The 15695-nt window shown below is 46.5% G+C and overlaps 1 protein-coding gene across 1 annotated transcript in view; it reads right to left on the reverse strand.

Moving 5' to 3' along the window:
* NRDC (nardilysin convertase) overlaps nucleotides 1–15695 on the reverse strand; it is a 40673-nt gene that overhangs the window by 2065 nt on the left and 22913 nt on the right. Inside the window, exons 16-29 of the mRNA XM_006262236.4 lie at nucleotides 14719–14842; nucleotides 14018–14104; nucleotides 13374–13493; nucleotides 11024–11075; nucleotides 9780–9930; nucleotides 5859–5986; nucleotides 5229–5391; nucleotides 3915–3946; nucleotides 3418–3556; nucleotides 2868–2915; nucleotides 2363–2415; nucleotides 1296–1379; nucleotides 474–564; nucleotides 32–148 (exon numbers count right to left, since the gene is read on the reverse strand). Coding sequence (XP_006262298.2) covers nucleotides 32–148; nucleotides 474–564; nucleotides 1296–1379; nucleotides 2363–2415; nucleotides 2868–2915; nucleotides 3418–3556; nucleotides 3915–3946; nucleotides 5229–5391; nucleotides 5859–5986; nucleotides 9780–9930; nucleotides 11024–11075; nucleotides 13374–13493; nucleotides 14018–14104; nucleotides 14719–14842 — 1389 coding nt within the window. The remainder of the gene's footprint in view (nucleotides 1–31; nucleotides 149–473; nucleotides 565–1295; nucleotides 1380–2362; nucleotides 2416–2867; nucleotides 2916–3417; nucleotides 3557–3914; nucleotides 3947–5228; nucleotides 5392–5858; nucleotides 5987–9779; nucleotides 9931–11023; nucleotides 11076–13373; nucleotides 13494–14017; nucleotides 14105–14718; nucleotides 14843–15695) is intronic.

Below are 15695 nucleotides of genomic sequence, written 5' to 3' on the forward strand. Positions count from 1 at the left end.
TAGACTTTGCTTTCAAAGTTATGTTGACTACCTCACGAGCAAGCCTGTCGAAGAGATACTGCTGAGTCACCACTTCATGCCAGTTCCTGTCCACTTCTTCCCCCAGATGGGAATCTTCGCATTCTTTCAGCTTTATTAGTGCTGTGACCTGTATTAAATGAAAATGCCACTTCTCAGCAAATGAACCGAATTCAGATCCAGAAGGGCAGGTCCAGCTGAGGCTGCCATGTGCTGTATACTTCACAACAAAAGTGGATGTGCAAGTTAGAAACTCGGGACTGAATAAGGCCATTGCCTCAGCCCTGCCCAGGGTTTCCAGCAGGAGAAGCATCAAAAACTCATCAAGGAACTGAGGGTTAGTTCAGCTGCCAGCAGCATCTCTGCATCATTGCCACTTTCTCCTCCAAGCAAAAGTGACCCTAGGCACCTTCCCTGGTTATTGCTCTGAGTAGGAGATCTCCGAGTCATTTTACCTGAGTGCTGAAAGCTTCATCGCTTAAATGCTTAATCTTTTCTTCAAAGCAGGAAAGGAATTCTTCTATCTTCTTGTCAACCAATTCAGAACTGAAATAAAAGCAACAGAGAACGGGATTGAATCGTTTGGGGTGGAGGGGAAGCCAGCAATTGTGACTATTCGATGCCAAATCTTACAAAGCAAAGAGCAGCAGTTACTTGAGAAACATTTTGACCATTTGGTGAAGAGTGAAAATGTTGGACTTAACATCCCACCTCCTGGCTGAGGGATGCTACGCACAGAGCTTCCTCCTGAGCAGCGCGGTAACCTGGCTGCCAAGAAAAATTGTGGAGTAAAGCAACAGTTTCATCAACCAAGGGACTGATGATCAGTAGGGTATTATATCGGGGCACCTAGAACTAACTGCCCTGAACTCCTGGTGTTTGGATGTTCCCTGTCCCCAAGAGCTTACGGTCAAAGCAGCACAGAGAATGCAAGAGCAAACTTGCTAGACTACAATCTTCTGAGGAGGAAGATGCTGGTGTATTGCAAAGGTCTCAAGTGCTCCTCACCCTCCTGACACTTGAGGCCCCTCCGTCCCTTGTGAACTGAGCAACACCCTATTTCAGAAACTAATGATTACAGCACTTAGCTCCCTACCGTGGGGGCCAGGGGAGTGGTTAGGCTCAGACAGCCTGAGCCTGCCCTTACCCACTTCTCTCCTCCTCGCACCTGGAGCCTGAACACGCCTTTGTTTGCTTAGCTCCTCACTTCTAATGGCACCTTTAATGGTGGAGGTGCTAGCGTGAAGTCTAACTGCTCTTATAAGTTTGGGACTTACTTGTACTTAGTTGCTTGTGTTGCCACAGTAACAGAGAAACCAAGGATGCCTGAAGTATTTCTGCAGGTAGGGTACACGTGATAGCTGAAACCAAAAGGAGACAAAAAGTCATTTCCCAAGCACAGGCCATTTTATTTGCAGTGCCTAATGACCCAATGAGGCTCCTGGCAACACCTGGAGCAGCAGTTTTAGCAAGCAGGTGGCTGTTAACTATACTGACATTTAAGTTCTTTCAGCAAATGGACATAGGCGAGGGCACTCTCTTAATCCCTTTCAGAGCTCTGCAAATGTTTGGCAAGCAGGCAAGGGCAAATAGGCTGTGGGCACTCCCAACACGGGGATCTCTCACCCTGCAAGAACGCCCAGCAATCAGACTTCTGGGCGAGCAGGGTTACAGCAGCCACTTAGGACACGTCCGCACCCTGCTGGGTGAGCCTTGGCACACTGACAAGCAGGCAATGCCCACTCACACCCACAGCCAGACTAGTCCGCTGGCCCTGAGCACGCTGCCAGCAGCACCTCAAGCTCTTGTGCTACGTGCTTGGAGCTGCTCTGAACCAGCGACTCTGCAAATGCACAACGTGGGCACTGGCTCAGCCAGGAAGCTGCTTCGATGTACCTGCAGATCACCTCAAGGGGTGTAAATGGAGGATGATGCTGTTGAAGTTGTGAAGAAGTGCATACTATCCCAACAGCCCCCTTGGCTTGCTTCAATGATCGGGGAAAACTATACAAGTGGCTGCTTGGGAGAGCAGGAGGGAGATACCTTCAAGGAAGTCTACTAAGGAGGAGCGTGGCTGTGGAGCTCCCCACCAGGCACATCCCACTTACACTGATCACCTACCCTCTGACCATGGACTCTAAGCTAGAAGGACAAAACCCTGCTGACTGGAGCTGGGTGTTTTCGGCTGAGTAATCTGACCAATTCAGCAGCCTGGCTGGTCACAAGGTTGCAGTTTTTATAGGACAAAAACTACTAAGTTGAAGGGTGCTGCTGACTGTGGCTGTGATCCCCAAATCCCCCAGGAGATGAAGCTCACTACACAGGATAAAGCAGCTGAACTTACCCAAGGGTTTGCTTGGTTCGCAGGAAGTCAAAGCAAGGCTCCTCCATGTGCATCTGAAACATGGATGATTTCAGTCAGACCCATTTCTACCTGCAGCAGCAGTTATCATCAGACCTAGCACATAACTGATCAAAACGAGTAACAGAGGAAAGCCACTTAAATCCCAATGGATCCCCCCTTCCCATTATACCACAAGGGACAAAATGCTAAGCCTGGACGACAAAAGATCCTGGCACTTGAACCAGGTTTTGTAGGAAGCAGCTTACATCATCGGGTTCCTCAGCAAAACACCTGGCTAGTTCTGTCCTGGCACTATGTCACCACACAGGTGGAGGTGCTCACTACCCAGAAATCTAATTAAAGTGGGCCACAGCATGGATGTCACCTCTGTGCTGCGGCCTCTTGACACCAAGTGCTGTCTTCCTGGCAGGCATTATAAAAAGACGACTGCTGCTTGTACACATCACTAAGCACTGGACATTTCCTTGGATAGATCGACACTTACCACAAGCAGCTCCATGAGGGTGTATTCTCGTAAACTCCTAGCCCCAGACTGAAAAAAAATAGATATATATATTCAGTGAAAACAACAGGAATTATTTAGTGCAGCTAAGAGCTACAATCCAAATCCCAGTAGGGACCTTTGAGAAAGTGAGCCAGTACAGGAGGAGTGCAGCATTATGTATATTAATTTCGAACAGAAAGGCATCCAGATTTCAGGCCTTCCATGTATCCTCATTTGGTCCTGCTTTGAGCAGGGGGTTGGACTAGATGACCTCCTGAGGTCCCTTCAGACCCTCACTTTCTGTGATTCAACAAGCAAGGAGGAAGGTGACAGTGCTGCAAAAGGGTGTGGGGGGCACCCATAGGAGAGAGAGAATCACATGCATCAAGTGGTTTCAGGACCTTGGGCCGCCTCATTCATGGGGGGATAGCAAAATTCAGTGTGCTTTCTATAAAATCATCACCGAAGGACTGTTGTATACTCAGGACAAGCATCAGCAACTGCCACAGGGAAAAAACAAACAGACATGCCCATATCTTCATCCTAATACCTGATAGTAGACTGTCACTTCTGAGTTGGCATCACCTTTGTTGAGGGCTTTCACCTTACAGAGCAGGTGTGTGTTTGGCAGGTCCACCACCCGGAACTGGACAGGGCACGGGTGTGCGAGGGGAACGAACTGCAGCTTTCTGAAGAGAGTCCAAGCAGCGAGTGTCATACACCTGCCCATTCCTTGACCAAGGCAAACCACCAGTCTCACAACACAGATGCCCCAGGAGGAGTCAAACTAGTCTCCATCCCTCCTCAGGCCACAACAAAATTAATAACATGTCCCATTTCACCTGCCACCAAGTCTGAACCCCCAAGGCAGATTTGCAGAAACTAGTGATGATACAGTTACAATGTTTCTTCTTGAACAGGAAATTCCAAGTTTCCAACCATGTCCCCACCCAAAAGAAGAAACCAGTTAACCGAAGGGCATAACTTTGTTATCTGCTTCCCAATTGGAAAGAAGGAAAAAAAAAAAATAAAAAATCAGATACTCACTGAACAACGCAATTCAAAAAGTCCTTCGACTCCTAGGAAATGAAGCATAAACAGTTGAGGAGAATGGGTTTGTCAGCCCCAGTATGTACTCCACCTATGCCCCCACCAGCCCTGCCCTCCTGCTGTTACAGCACCAAGTCAGTCCCTTCCCTACAAGTCTAGTCCGTTATGCTGTAGAAGGGATCGGACATCTCCCATCCAGTATGTTACTCAGAGGTTTTAGTCTCTCCGTGTGGAAGCCAGAAAAGAAGAAATTAATGGGAGAGAAATGGCTCTCGGAGAGTGGGACTGTAAGCAGGTCGGGGTATGTGCAAAAAGAGCAAGAGGGAAGGGCCTGTCTTGCTCGAGAGGCTGCAAGTGCTTGGAGGGAGCATGCTGTGCTCCAGTGATGGGAGTGCCAGCCAACACGAGGAGGAGCAGCAGATCTTACAGCAAGTGCTGCAGGCAGAGAGTGTCCACAATGAATTTATTTCACTCCCATGCTGCCAGGCTTCACACAAACGCATGCAACAATGTCACAGCGCTGGCTGAACCCCAGCTGCCTCCACGATCCATGAGCCCACAAAGGCAAGTTGGTCATTAGAAGAATCCCTGTCCCCAACAGGACACTGGGAAGTTTCCCCCCCAGACTGACAGTCCAAGGACAAACATGACCAACTAAGGGAAGGTGACAAGTACAAAGTGAAAACGGGTTTGTTCAGGTCTTTCCTCCTTCCTAGCCACACAACAGCATGTGATACTGCGGGTGGGACTTGCCCTCGTCATACCTAGGTTTTAATAAAGGCCTGTTGGCAAGGTCAGACTCCTGGCTGGCCCTGCAGCTCTTGGGTAGAAGCCGTCACTGGCTTCTTCAGGAGTTTTGTGCAAGAGAAGATAGCAGGACTGGGTCTTGCACAGCTCCATTGCAGTCTGACCTTGCCATGGGCTGTACTTCCACTGGTGATTTTAGGGAAGTCATCTACAGCTGCACCAGCACAAAGGCACCCCAATGGTACACAGTAGGAGCACACTTGCAAACACATCAGGGGCAATGCCCTCAACTCATCCATTTCTGGAGCTTAGAGATAAGCTGAGTGTGCTTAAGCAAGCGGGTGAAGTCAACACTACCAATGTGTGCTATGCTGCACCCACAGCATTAATCAGGGAGCTGCACTTGGGAGAGAGATCCCCAGAGCTGCCAGTGCAGGAGGCCACAGGCTGGTGAAACGGCATCACGCCTGGAGTTAGTGGCAACTAAGCACAAATAATGTTATAAAACTTGAGCCCTGATCAGTGAGCAGAGTCCAAGCTTCATTGGCTGAGGTGTGTACTTACTCGGCTTGTGAAGTTTCCTTGTACCAGACCCTCTACAAAGAGCTGAGACTTGAAAGCCTTGACAAAGGCTGAGAGCGATTCAATGGAAAGGCCTTTCATTAGAGTCTCGTATTTATCTATCATTGACCATCTGCCGTGCTCCAAAATCAAGAGACGCACATCTCTGCAACACAACAGAAACAGAGTATGCGTCACCCAACGGGGATGCAGAGCTCCGCATACCTCTCATAACATGCCCGGCATGAATTCCAGCACGTCCTCGCCAGCAGCCCCAAGTGTTGGGCAGCCTGCCTCAAATCCCAAGTACCCCAGGTAACCTGAGATGAGACGCTTGCTGCGCCAGTCGCTGAGGATCTCAGGAAGGTTTTAAGCCTGCTCCCCAGGACAACACTCTTAAACTGCCCAGAATATTCCCATCACATTTATAAGTATTGTACTCCAGCCCTGGAGACCCCAGCATTCGTTTTCACCACTGACTGCAAAATGTAGCACAGCAAGTTGTCACTAAGGATGCACTCACTTGGCTGCTAGCAGGCCATCGTGACAACTGAGTTGAAGCGGAGAAAAGTCCATTCTTTACCACCACCCTAAGCCAGAGAAAGGCCCTGTTATCTCCCCATGGACACTTACTTGGCCAGCGTCTCCGGTTTGATGAGGACATTAAAGTAAGTTTTTTTCAGCTGCTCCGTTATCATCTCAAAAACAGCTGGAGTAAAACTGAAGTCTGACAAGTGGTCAATGATTAGCTGAAACAGCAGCTAGAAAGAAGAAGAAATGGTTTTGAGCAATTTTAGCCCAGTATTTTTTTTTTTGCCAGGAGGACTAAAGTGAATTCTGTCATACAAAACAATAATAGTTTGGGGACCAACACGGCACCCAAGGGAATCTACCATTTCCCTTGAGATTCTGCTAAACCAGAGGTAGCAAATCCCTGGCACGTGGTTACCAGCTGTGGCCATTTCCAAACTACAGAAGTATGGCTAAACAGAAGGCTCCAAAGCCTGTTTCTGAGTGACTGTAGGATGCAGCAAAGTTCAGGAAGCAAGGAACATGTCCAGCTACACCAGTAACATGATCCAATTAAAAACACAGCACGAGGCCTGAAAGGAGACATTCAAAAAGACGTTAAATTAAATAATCCAAATATCATAGCGATGGTTAGTAATACTGGCTGATGTAACCACATGCATTGAGCTGCTGCTTTCCTAGAACAGATGTATATTTTTGTTACATTTCTTAGGTAAGTTGTAAAAACAAAGCAACCCTGTCAGTGAAGACTATAAAGGAAGGGGAAGAGAAAACAGGATGGTGGATGCAGCATTCAATGATGGTGAAGAACAGAGTTAAGAAAGAAACCCTTCCTTCTACTTCCCCACAGACATAAACCCCAACTGACTGACACCTTCCAAATCCACAAGAGATCTGGTTCAGTCCAGTCCCAAAAGGTTTTAGTGAAATAAAGAAATGTAATATTTATTAGAATATTAGCACAAGTCAGCTGCAAATATAGGGCACAGGCTAGAGGGAAACTCAAGAACTCAGCAAATTCAAGATGACCTGCTGCCAACCCGTGTGCCACCCTTCTTTCCCCAGCCGGTACAGGTAAGAATCTATGAGCCATCACAGGCAGGCAGACTTTGGGATAAGTGTTGTTTTTTTGTGTTTTGGGGTGTACACAATAAAAGGTCAAGCCATAGACGTGTCTCTTTTATCGGTAGCTGACCTGCAAATTTACCTGTAATCCAGGCAACAACACATGCCGGAAGTGACATGGCAGCCTCCGTGAGGCACACGGCAGATCAGAGGAGACAGGCAGCACAGCAGCAGTCAGGGCAGGAAGCAGAAAAGCAGATTGGGCAGGGAGCACAGGGCAGGAAACAGAAAGCAGAGCAGCAGACTGGGCCGAGGAAGGGGACAGGAGTAGCACTCCAGAAGGGCGGAGGGCTAATTTGTGGCATGCTTGCCAAAAAAGGTTGGCTCCCACTGCTAGGCATTTCTCCCTGCGTCAGAGCAACAACACAGTAATGCAGTGGTGGCTTATGGAAGCTAACTGAATAATTTTCACGTTAATGCCCCAGCTACGTTCTGAATTTTCATGTTTAAGAATGCAGTGAAAGGTGAGAATTCATCTTTTTTCTGCGTTAGAAATTCAGACCATTTGCCCTACAGACACGTAGTAAGAAGGCATTGCAAAATAAGAGCAAGACCTGAACAAGTGAGAACGGAAGAGCAGCTCATGAGGGCTCCTTAAACCTGTGAGGTTTGCATTAACTGAAATGCCTGCTGAATAACTGAAAGAACTCTACTTCATGAAACACCCAACACTACAGCCCCCGAGAGGAAGGGCTGAACCAACAACCATCTCGGTTCTGTGGCCCTCAAAAGGAGCCCTCCCCCCCACGATGAAATAGTTCTGATGCTTCTGGAATAAAAGGCCCATCCAAGCATACCCCTGTGCAGGATGGAGTGAGCTACACGCAGGTGCACATGCGCTACGAGAGTGCAGATACAGGCTGCCTGCTATCGTAAAGCCCAGTCCCTTTGTTCTGCGGCACTGGCATGGCCCTGTGTTGGGGGAGGAAGGGAGCAGACATCTGGTTATGGTGACTCCTGTACAGTAGAAGAAAGAGAAAAAGCATTCTCCGGTGGAGGTGGAGAACACTGAACACGGCACAGATCAAAGAGCCCAGTGTGATGGGGCCCTTTTCTATACGTTTTCCTCTCCTTCACATTGAGGATTTCGCCAGATGACAGACCCTGGCCCCACCTACACACAACACCTGCCGTCAAGTCAGGGGAACCACTCACACTTTGTACTGTCCGGGGCTTTCACCTGGTTATGCCTGGTCTGTGTTTGACTCGAGTACTTGACGCAGGCAAGCCCTTCGTCTCCTTCCTGCCAGTATTCACAACAGCATTTCCAAGCCCATTTTGATACATAAAGGGGCAAGCACTTGTTAACCTCCTAAGAATCTTAGCAGCCACAAAACATACTCCAGTGTTGTCGCTGCTGTTTTTTCTTTTAACAGTTTGTTTTAATTCTACCTCCTCCTGCAATGTTCAACTAAAACAGTCCTCAGTGACAAACAGCCAGATAGAACAAGGTATTCTGGTTCATTATTTTTAGTTTATAAAAGACAAAAAAAAGGTTTTATAATTTAACCTGGAACAAACTGAGTGTTTCCCACTCTGTCCAACAGCTGAAAATGCAGGCACACAGAATGTACTCATCTTCCCTCCTATTGAAAACTGAAACCCAAAGGCAAGATTTTCAAAGCTGTTACGGTTTGCAAGACTGAGTTTTTATAGCAGAAGCCGGAGAAACCTTAGGTACTATTGAGAAGTAGCAGGTGTATGCTGAAAGAGGATGTCCAAAAGCACATTGGAAAGTATCTGCAGCTCCTTCAGGAGCTCCAGCAGTCAAGAGGGTGGGCGTTTCCCACAATGAAACTTCTCAACAGGTCTGACTCTGCTGCCGTAGGCAGGAAGTACAGCTGAATGTATGGGACTACGAAGAGCATATATAAACATATGCAGAAACAATATGAAAGTTGCCCTGTTTGGGGCAGAAAAGGTAGGAGGGAGAACAGCAAAGTACTGATGTTAAGTGTTTTACTGGTTTCTTGCGTGTATCATCAAATAGAGGATGCCAGCAAGGCTCCCCATTGCACCTGGATCCAAGGCTCTTCCATACAAAATGAAGCAATAACAGCAGAGCTTTTATTGGACTCTGTGATTCTCTAGCTCTCCTCCCTTTGCAGGCTAGCCAATGTTTTGTCTGCAGCAGAATGGTTTTGCTGGGTTTTACACCTGGGACTGGTAAGAGAAGCTGATGGAGGGAATGCTGTGATGGGAAGAACTAACAGGTAGGGCTACTAACACTGCAGTGTTTCCCGACGGTGGTTGGGCTGCGAACTCTAGTCTTGCCTGGAACTTTTACTTGCACCTGGATCCCCTCTGCCAAGAAAGCTGTATCCTCCCCTCCACTCCTCACAGCTGTACTTGAGGGTTAAGTCTCCGCCAAGAGCCATTCTTACCACAGTGCCTCCTGGGGGAGCTCACTTTGCTCTTGCACTCAGCAGGAAGACTATTATGTACATAAAACCGTTACTATGAGACTATCAATAATCAAAGTTTACAGTCAAGGCTGTGAATGGTTTCTCAGCAAAGGGTTGGTCTATAGCAGAGGGGTCAAACTCGCCTAGCCCCACCAGCTGAATGGAGGGACACAGGACTGGTCCATGGGCCAGACTGGGATCCGCACCGCATTCAGTATCCCTGCTAGCTGTTCTGGGATGTGCACCACATGCACTGGATCTAGCATGGAGGGGCAGAGTCTAGGGTCTGTGGGCCTACTAACCCAGAGTGGCTGGAACAGGCACTGCAGGCAGTGTGTGTCCTGGGCCCTGCCCGCCAGGCTGGTCTGGGTCAATTCAGACCCAGGGGCAGCACCGGGGGCCAGGTAATGGCTCTGTCGGCTGGATGCAGCTGGCAGGCTATACGTTTGACACACCCAGCCTATAACAAAGACAATGCATTGCTCATACTTACAGGTAGTTTGTGATTAAATCCTTTCACTCGAATGATCAAACCATGCTCTCCAGCTACCAGCTTGTATTCCAGTTGAGCCACATCCGCTTCATAGGCAGGTTCAGCAAGGTTGTGGGAAAGGATGTTTACAAATGTATCAAACAGCACAACACTGCATGGAAACAGGGGCATGAGTGGGTGCCAAAAGCAAGCAGGAAAAAATACAAAAGCAAAACCAGCCTCAAACTCATTGGCTTGGAGGGAACACAACAAGATGCCTAACGGGAAGGAACTATTTCATGGGATAACTTAAGACATTATTTAAGATTTAAACCATAAAATGCAATACAAAAACTCCTATTTCACCAGGAATTTAGCCCCATGCAACGTAAATAATCTGAAAAGCAAAGCTATGACCCTCTCTTCGTTAAGAAAACCCAGGGCTGACTACAGATTATTTTGGCAATAAACTAAAAGATATTTGCACCAAAAAGAAAAAACACTTGACTTTAAAAGTTGCATTGGGGAGCACATAAGTAAATGTTCTCCTGCAGCTTTAGTCATTAAAAATCTAATGAGAATAAAGAATGTATATTTTAAACAACATATCAGTTCTCAGTATAATTTGAGAAAAACACACTTTAACATTTTGTGCAAAGAAAGATTCACAGCTTTTGTCTGAAGGAGAAGTTGCTTTGATGGAGATTTGATAGCTATGTAGAGATTGTATTACGGTAAGAACGTTTCTTTTAATCCAGCTGTACATGCCACAGAAAACTAGCAACAAATGCTGTGGCTCTAACCAATACTTTCCCAACTAGGGATCTGGAAAAGTTTTTCAACAATAGATTCATAGATATTCCAAAAACACTGTCTGTGCAGATAGCTCCTCAGGGACTTTATTGCATAGCACTGCTCAACCTGATGGTTAGGACCCCACATGGAAGGACACAGCATTGCAGAGCTGTAATCAAAGCCTGTGTATAATTGCACATATTACAGCTAGGAGTCATGCCCCTTTCAACACAAAACTCTTTACAACAAAATTCCGCTCCAATGGATTCCCTGCTATTTCTGTGTCCCTTCCCTTGGTAAAGTCCCTTTTCCTCCGACAACCCCTGTCACACAGACAGGCTCCCCAAACTCAACAGTAAGAAGTGAAATGCACAGAACCTGGCGTTCTAGCTGCAAGTTGGGGGGTTTTGTTTTAACTACACGGAAGTTTTAGCTGCTCTGCAAGAGAGCGAATAAAAGGCAATCCTTACTTTTCTGCTGACTGCTGTATCATTGGAGAGATCAGATGGAAACGTACGTATGCTGAAATAAAGAGACTGAAATGAGCAACTGCTGAAACAATGGCAGTTGGAAGCAGAAAATGTCTTCACACCATTTTTCATCTCTCATCAGTACTATCCTGTTGCACTTAGAAGCTGACCCCACATTTTCAGGTTCAGTTCTAGGGGAAATGTTTTCCTGAATATAACATTGCAACAGACAGGCCTTGAAATGCACTACTGCCCTAACAAAAACCTCACAAGAAAATTAAACAACAACGAAATGAACCCATAGGAATAACTGTACTAAAAATACTAAAATTGCCCAAGGCTCACTGTACTGTCTTCAGACTAAAATCCCATGTCAGCTCATATTCAAGATAGACATTTTTTGTTAAATGGAAACTGTGTAAAGGGAGGCCCTTGCTAGAAGGGCAGCTTCGAACTAGTTTTCTGACAATGAATTAATGCCTGCCTCCCCTCCAGTGCAGCAGCCCTGGGAACCTTCCAGCCAGGAGGGAGCACGGTGGCACACTTTTTCATTGGGAGGAGGCCACGCTGCCTCCTCCCAATGAGAAAGCGTGCTACCCTGCTGACCCAAAGGTGAGCAGCCAGCAGGGCCCTTACAAGCACCATGCAGGGTCACTTGCGCTGGACTGAAGTTTGAAGAACATGTGACCTTAAGTGTCACCTTCCAGGCCCGGCCGACTGGCCCGTGAGGGTGTTGTGGAGGGTTATCTGCTCCATACAACAGTACCATACCGATCCAGTTACAGGCTGAACCCTGCGTAAAAGCAGACTGATTTTTATAGTTTTTGATAAAAATGAAAGTTAATTTATAATCAGAATAACGTGGTATTCTGAACCACAAAAATGTGGTTGCTTGGCTATGACAAATTTTTACCTAGGTTAACCAACATAAACCCTAATAAATCCTGCCTTTCCCAAAATGCCAAGTGCATGTTAAAAAGAAGCAGAAATATACATTACAAAAACATGCAATTATTTTACAGGAGTCACGGGCAGTGCGGTGCACGGTATAGGGACAGACAGTACCTAGTCACATGCAGCTGACTGAGACAGGGACGTGATGCTGCTTTAGAAGCAAAAGCGTCACAAGCTGCTTGCTCGCCAGAAAGTAATGTTCTGCATTTACTTCTGAAGTGTCAAAAGGTGAGGTACAACAAGAACAACTTCTAAAAATACACAGCCCCTATTTCAAAGAGCTTCCATCTTCAAAAGTTAAAAAGCTGTTCCACTCAAAAAGTCTCTCTCAAAACAGCAGCTTTCTTCCCTGGGTCCCAATGATCCCAGATGACAATTCTCTCACTTCATAAGAAAAACATAAGATTTTTCAAACTTGGGTGGGTTCCTTCATTCTTACAAACCAAACCAGATTTTGTTTGCCAAATTCTGCCCTCAGTTGCCGCTGTGATATATTTGCATCCCATTCTGAGCAGATTGCTACCATGTGACAGTAATTATGGATTTTAAAGATCACTGCATTAGAAGTATATTACTACCCTTAAGAGACAAAGTCAGGGTTCATCTACTAACCTAAATATTTCCTACAAAGAAAAACCCAAGACCAGTTAGTAAAACTGCCAGGTCCTGATAGCTGTCCACAGACAAAAAGGTGCTTGAAAATCTGTGCGTCTTTCCCTACAATTATGAAAAAAACCCGTTCAATTCCTTCTCTGCCTTCTAACACAGAACTCTGCAAGCTGCATTAAGCAGCAGTGGAACGGAAATATCTGAAACTGAGACAACGTAGCGTTATGTGACAAACTGCCTGAAAACTGTAAATCACAACTGAATTAGTTACTCGGGTGATTGACTGCCTTTTCAGGGTGCTTGTACAAGTGCTAACTGCCTAACAAATGGAACCCAATTCATGACTGCAGCCTCCAAGCACTGCCACAATACACTGCTCATTAGAATGACTGTAGGCAAGTGGCATTTAGATTTTACAGACATCCAAACCAAAATCCAGCAAATAGCCTAGAGAATTGCACGCCCTCAAAGTGTTACCTTTTGAAATACAGACACCAGCACACACTGAAACTAGGGGTGCCAGAAATGATGGAAATAAGCACATTTTTAACCAAGTAGCTCAGGGGGAATTGATACCACAGGCCAACCTAAAAGGGTTAACACAAAAGCTGCTGTTTGCAACTGAAATGGCAATTGGAGCAATGCTCTGTGCTGTTTCGGTTTCAGAGGAAAGGGAAACAATAAGCCTCCAGTCTGAAGAACATGCCAGCCCTATTTAAGACCGCACTGTTGCCTAGCAAAAAGCTTCCCTTGCTCATTACACAATAGAGCAGTTAACAAACATTACCTTTGGGAATTTTGAATTTATCATCCTTCCTGTACCACAGACAGCCTTGCTGCGTGCTCAGTATTTTGACTGGATATTCTGTCTCAGGGCAGTCGGGTGCCTTCAGAGCAAAATCGGTGGCTAAAGCAAAGAACAGCCGAGTTACTATATTTCATATCCACAGCCACTGATGCGAAACCGCCATTGTCAGAGGGGTAGGCAAACTGCTCTTCTCTCCTGCAGATTGCTAAAGTACATTCAGTAGCACTATCTGGGCCCCAATTTTAGATCCAACACCCAAACTCAGGCTCACGACCAATCCTGAAATGAAGTACAGATGGGCTACTATGTCCAATTCAAGAGATAAAAGTTTTTTATTCTTTTTACACCTAGTGACAGATGCAGCTATTTTAAAGAGTTTGTCATTGTCAAAAGAGCAGCAAGCCAAAAAATTCCCCCTTAGAGTAAACCAAGTTCTGGTACACAGCAAGCTAATACTGTTGGTCCAAAATTAAAACTTATAAAAGTCAGCTTTAAGAGGAATTCAGATGGATATTTCTGCAGTCTGACTTCAACAGAGGGAAAAAACCCTATAACACCTCATCTCCTCAAAATGACTACTGAGGAAGTGTGACAGTCCAATCAGATACTGGCATCTCATGTACCTATGTATTTGTTTTCTTCTGGAAGGTGCAAATCCTCATTTAACTCGAAGTCACTAGCCCATAGATCACTCCAGTATTTGTCAACATCTGTGAAAAACATGAATTTAGTCAATTATCGGGAGACAGGCGTAGCAAATCAGCAGCTCCTGCACTGACTCCTAGAAAAATTCTCTCCTCCTTTAGACAAGTCTGTCTTTGTGCCTATCTGCAGAATGATGGAAGCTTCTCTCCTGATGCGGTGTGGTGCTCCTTACCACCCTTCTGTACATCCCATTTTAGGACTCCCTCCACCCAGACTTAGAAAAAAGGAGTCATATTTAAAAGCAACTTTAGGGTGTGCACTTCAGCACTGCAAATTACCACAACTTGCCCTTGCCTCCACTGGCTATATTTTCATCCCTATTCAATAGTTATTTGGAGTGGGGAGAAAGGGAGGCTTTGTGATCCCCCTTCTAACACCCCCAATGCTCCAAAAAATATTTTAATAAAAGGATCTTTCAGAGGCAATGCTTCAAGGTGGAAAAAATAACTGTACAGTAGCATGAGGTACCCAGGTCTTTACTGCTCCATGCTCTGGGCAAGACAGCCACAGTCAAACGTGCACGTTCTCACTCCTGCAGGCTGCACACTGCACTGGCACATTTTTAACAGCCTTGAGGGCTTTAAATAACCTCTGACCCCTTCTAGGAAGGTCACTTTACCTTCCACATTGTATTGTGTGCCAAACCATTTCTCCTTTAAATGACACTGTCCTTCATTGGCAGCAGACAACAGAACAAGGTTGGCTCTCTGTGGGTACAGCTGGTTAAGGGCATCAGCAATGATCTACAAAGAAAAAAGGCAATACACCTCAGTTCTGATGTAAAACTTTCCCTGCACCTGCCAAAGTCTTAAACTTATTCTAAAAAAGTACAGGATACTCAAAGGATTCTTTTAAAACCAAGCTATTTGCTTTTGGATTCTAAAATTATTGGAAGCTACCCAAATAACCTATAAAACCTGTGCAATACAGTGCAGTTTTCTGAATTTCCCCATCTCAGATGCATTCAAAGCTAGATGCACCCCAGAGAAATACGCAATGATGTGCTTGAGCAATTCTGCGCATAAAAATGTGTGACCCTACATAACTTTATAATTTTGTATAATTTAACCTGGGCGGGCTCTATGCCTCCACCTCCACGGGGCTCCTGGCTCTCCAGCTGGGAGCCCCATGTGGAGGCACCTAGCACAGTAGTGCATGACTAGACAGCTGGTGAATGGGGAGGGGAGCTCCTGCCTGCAGGAGGGGGGTCTGTGGGTAGGCATGGGGGTGTGTGGGGGGTTTGGGCCCCTCTTCCACAAGTCCACTCCCCATCATGGTGGGCAGCAACAGCACCACAGCAGCAGCAAGTCCTCATGGCCACAGCAGGCAGAGCCCCCAGTGGTGTGCGGCTCCGGCTAAGTCCTGGTGGCTGCGCATGGTGGCATGGAGCCCATCAGGCCCAGCTCTCTGGCACGGGCCCACAGGCCAGACTAGGCTGACACTGTGCCAGCACGTGGAGCTCATAGCACTGCAGGCAGGAGCTACGCACCATCGAGCTGGGCTGGGCCAGCTCCGTGCCTCCATGTGGAGCTTCCAGCACTCCAGTGAGAAGCCCCATGTGGAGGAACCAAACCTGCCCGGGACGATGGTACAAGG

This window comes from Alligator mississippiensis, chromosome 5 (assembly GCF_030867095.1).
Source record: "Alligator mississippiensis isolate rAllMis1 chromosome 5, rAllMis1, whole genome shotgun sequence".
NCBI classification, from domain to species: Eukaryota; Metazoa; Chordata; order Crocodylia; family Alligatoridae; genus Alligator; species Alligator mississippiensis.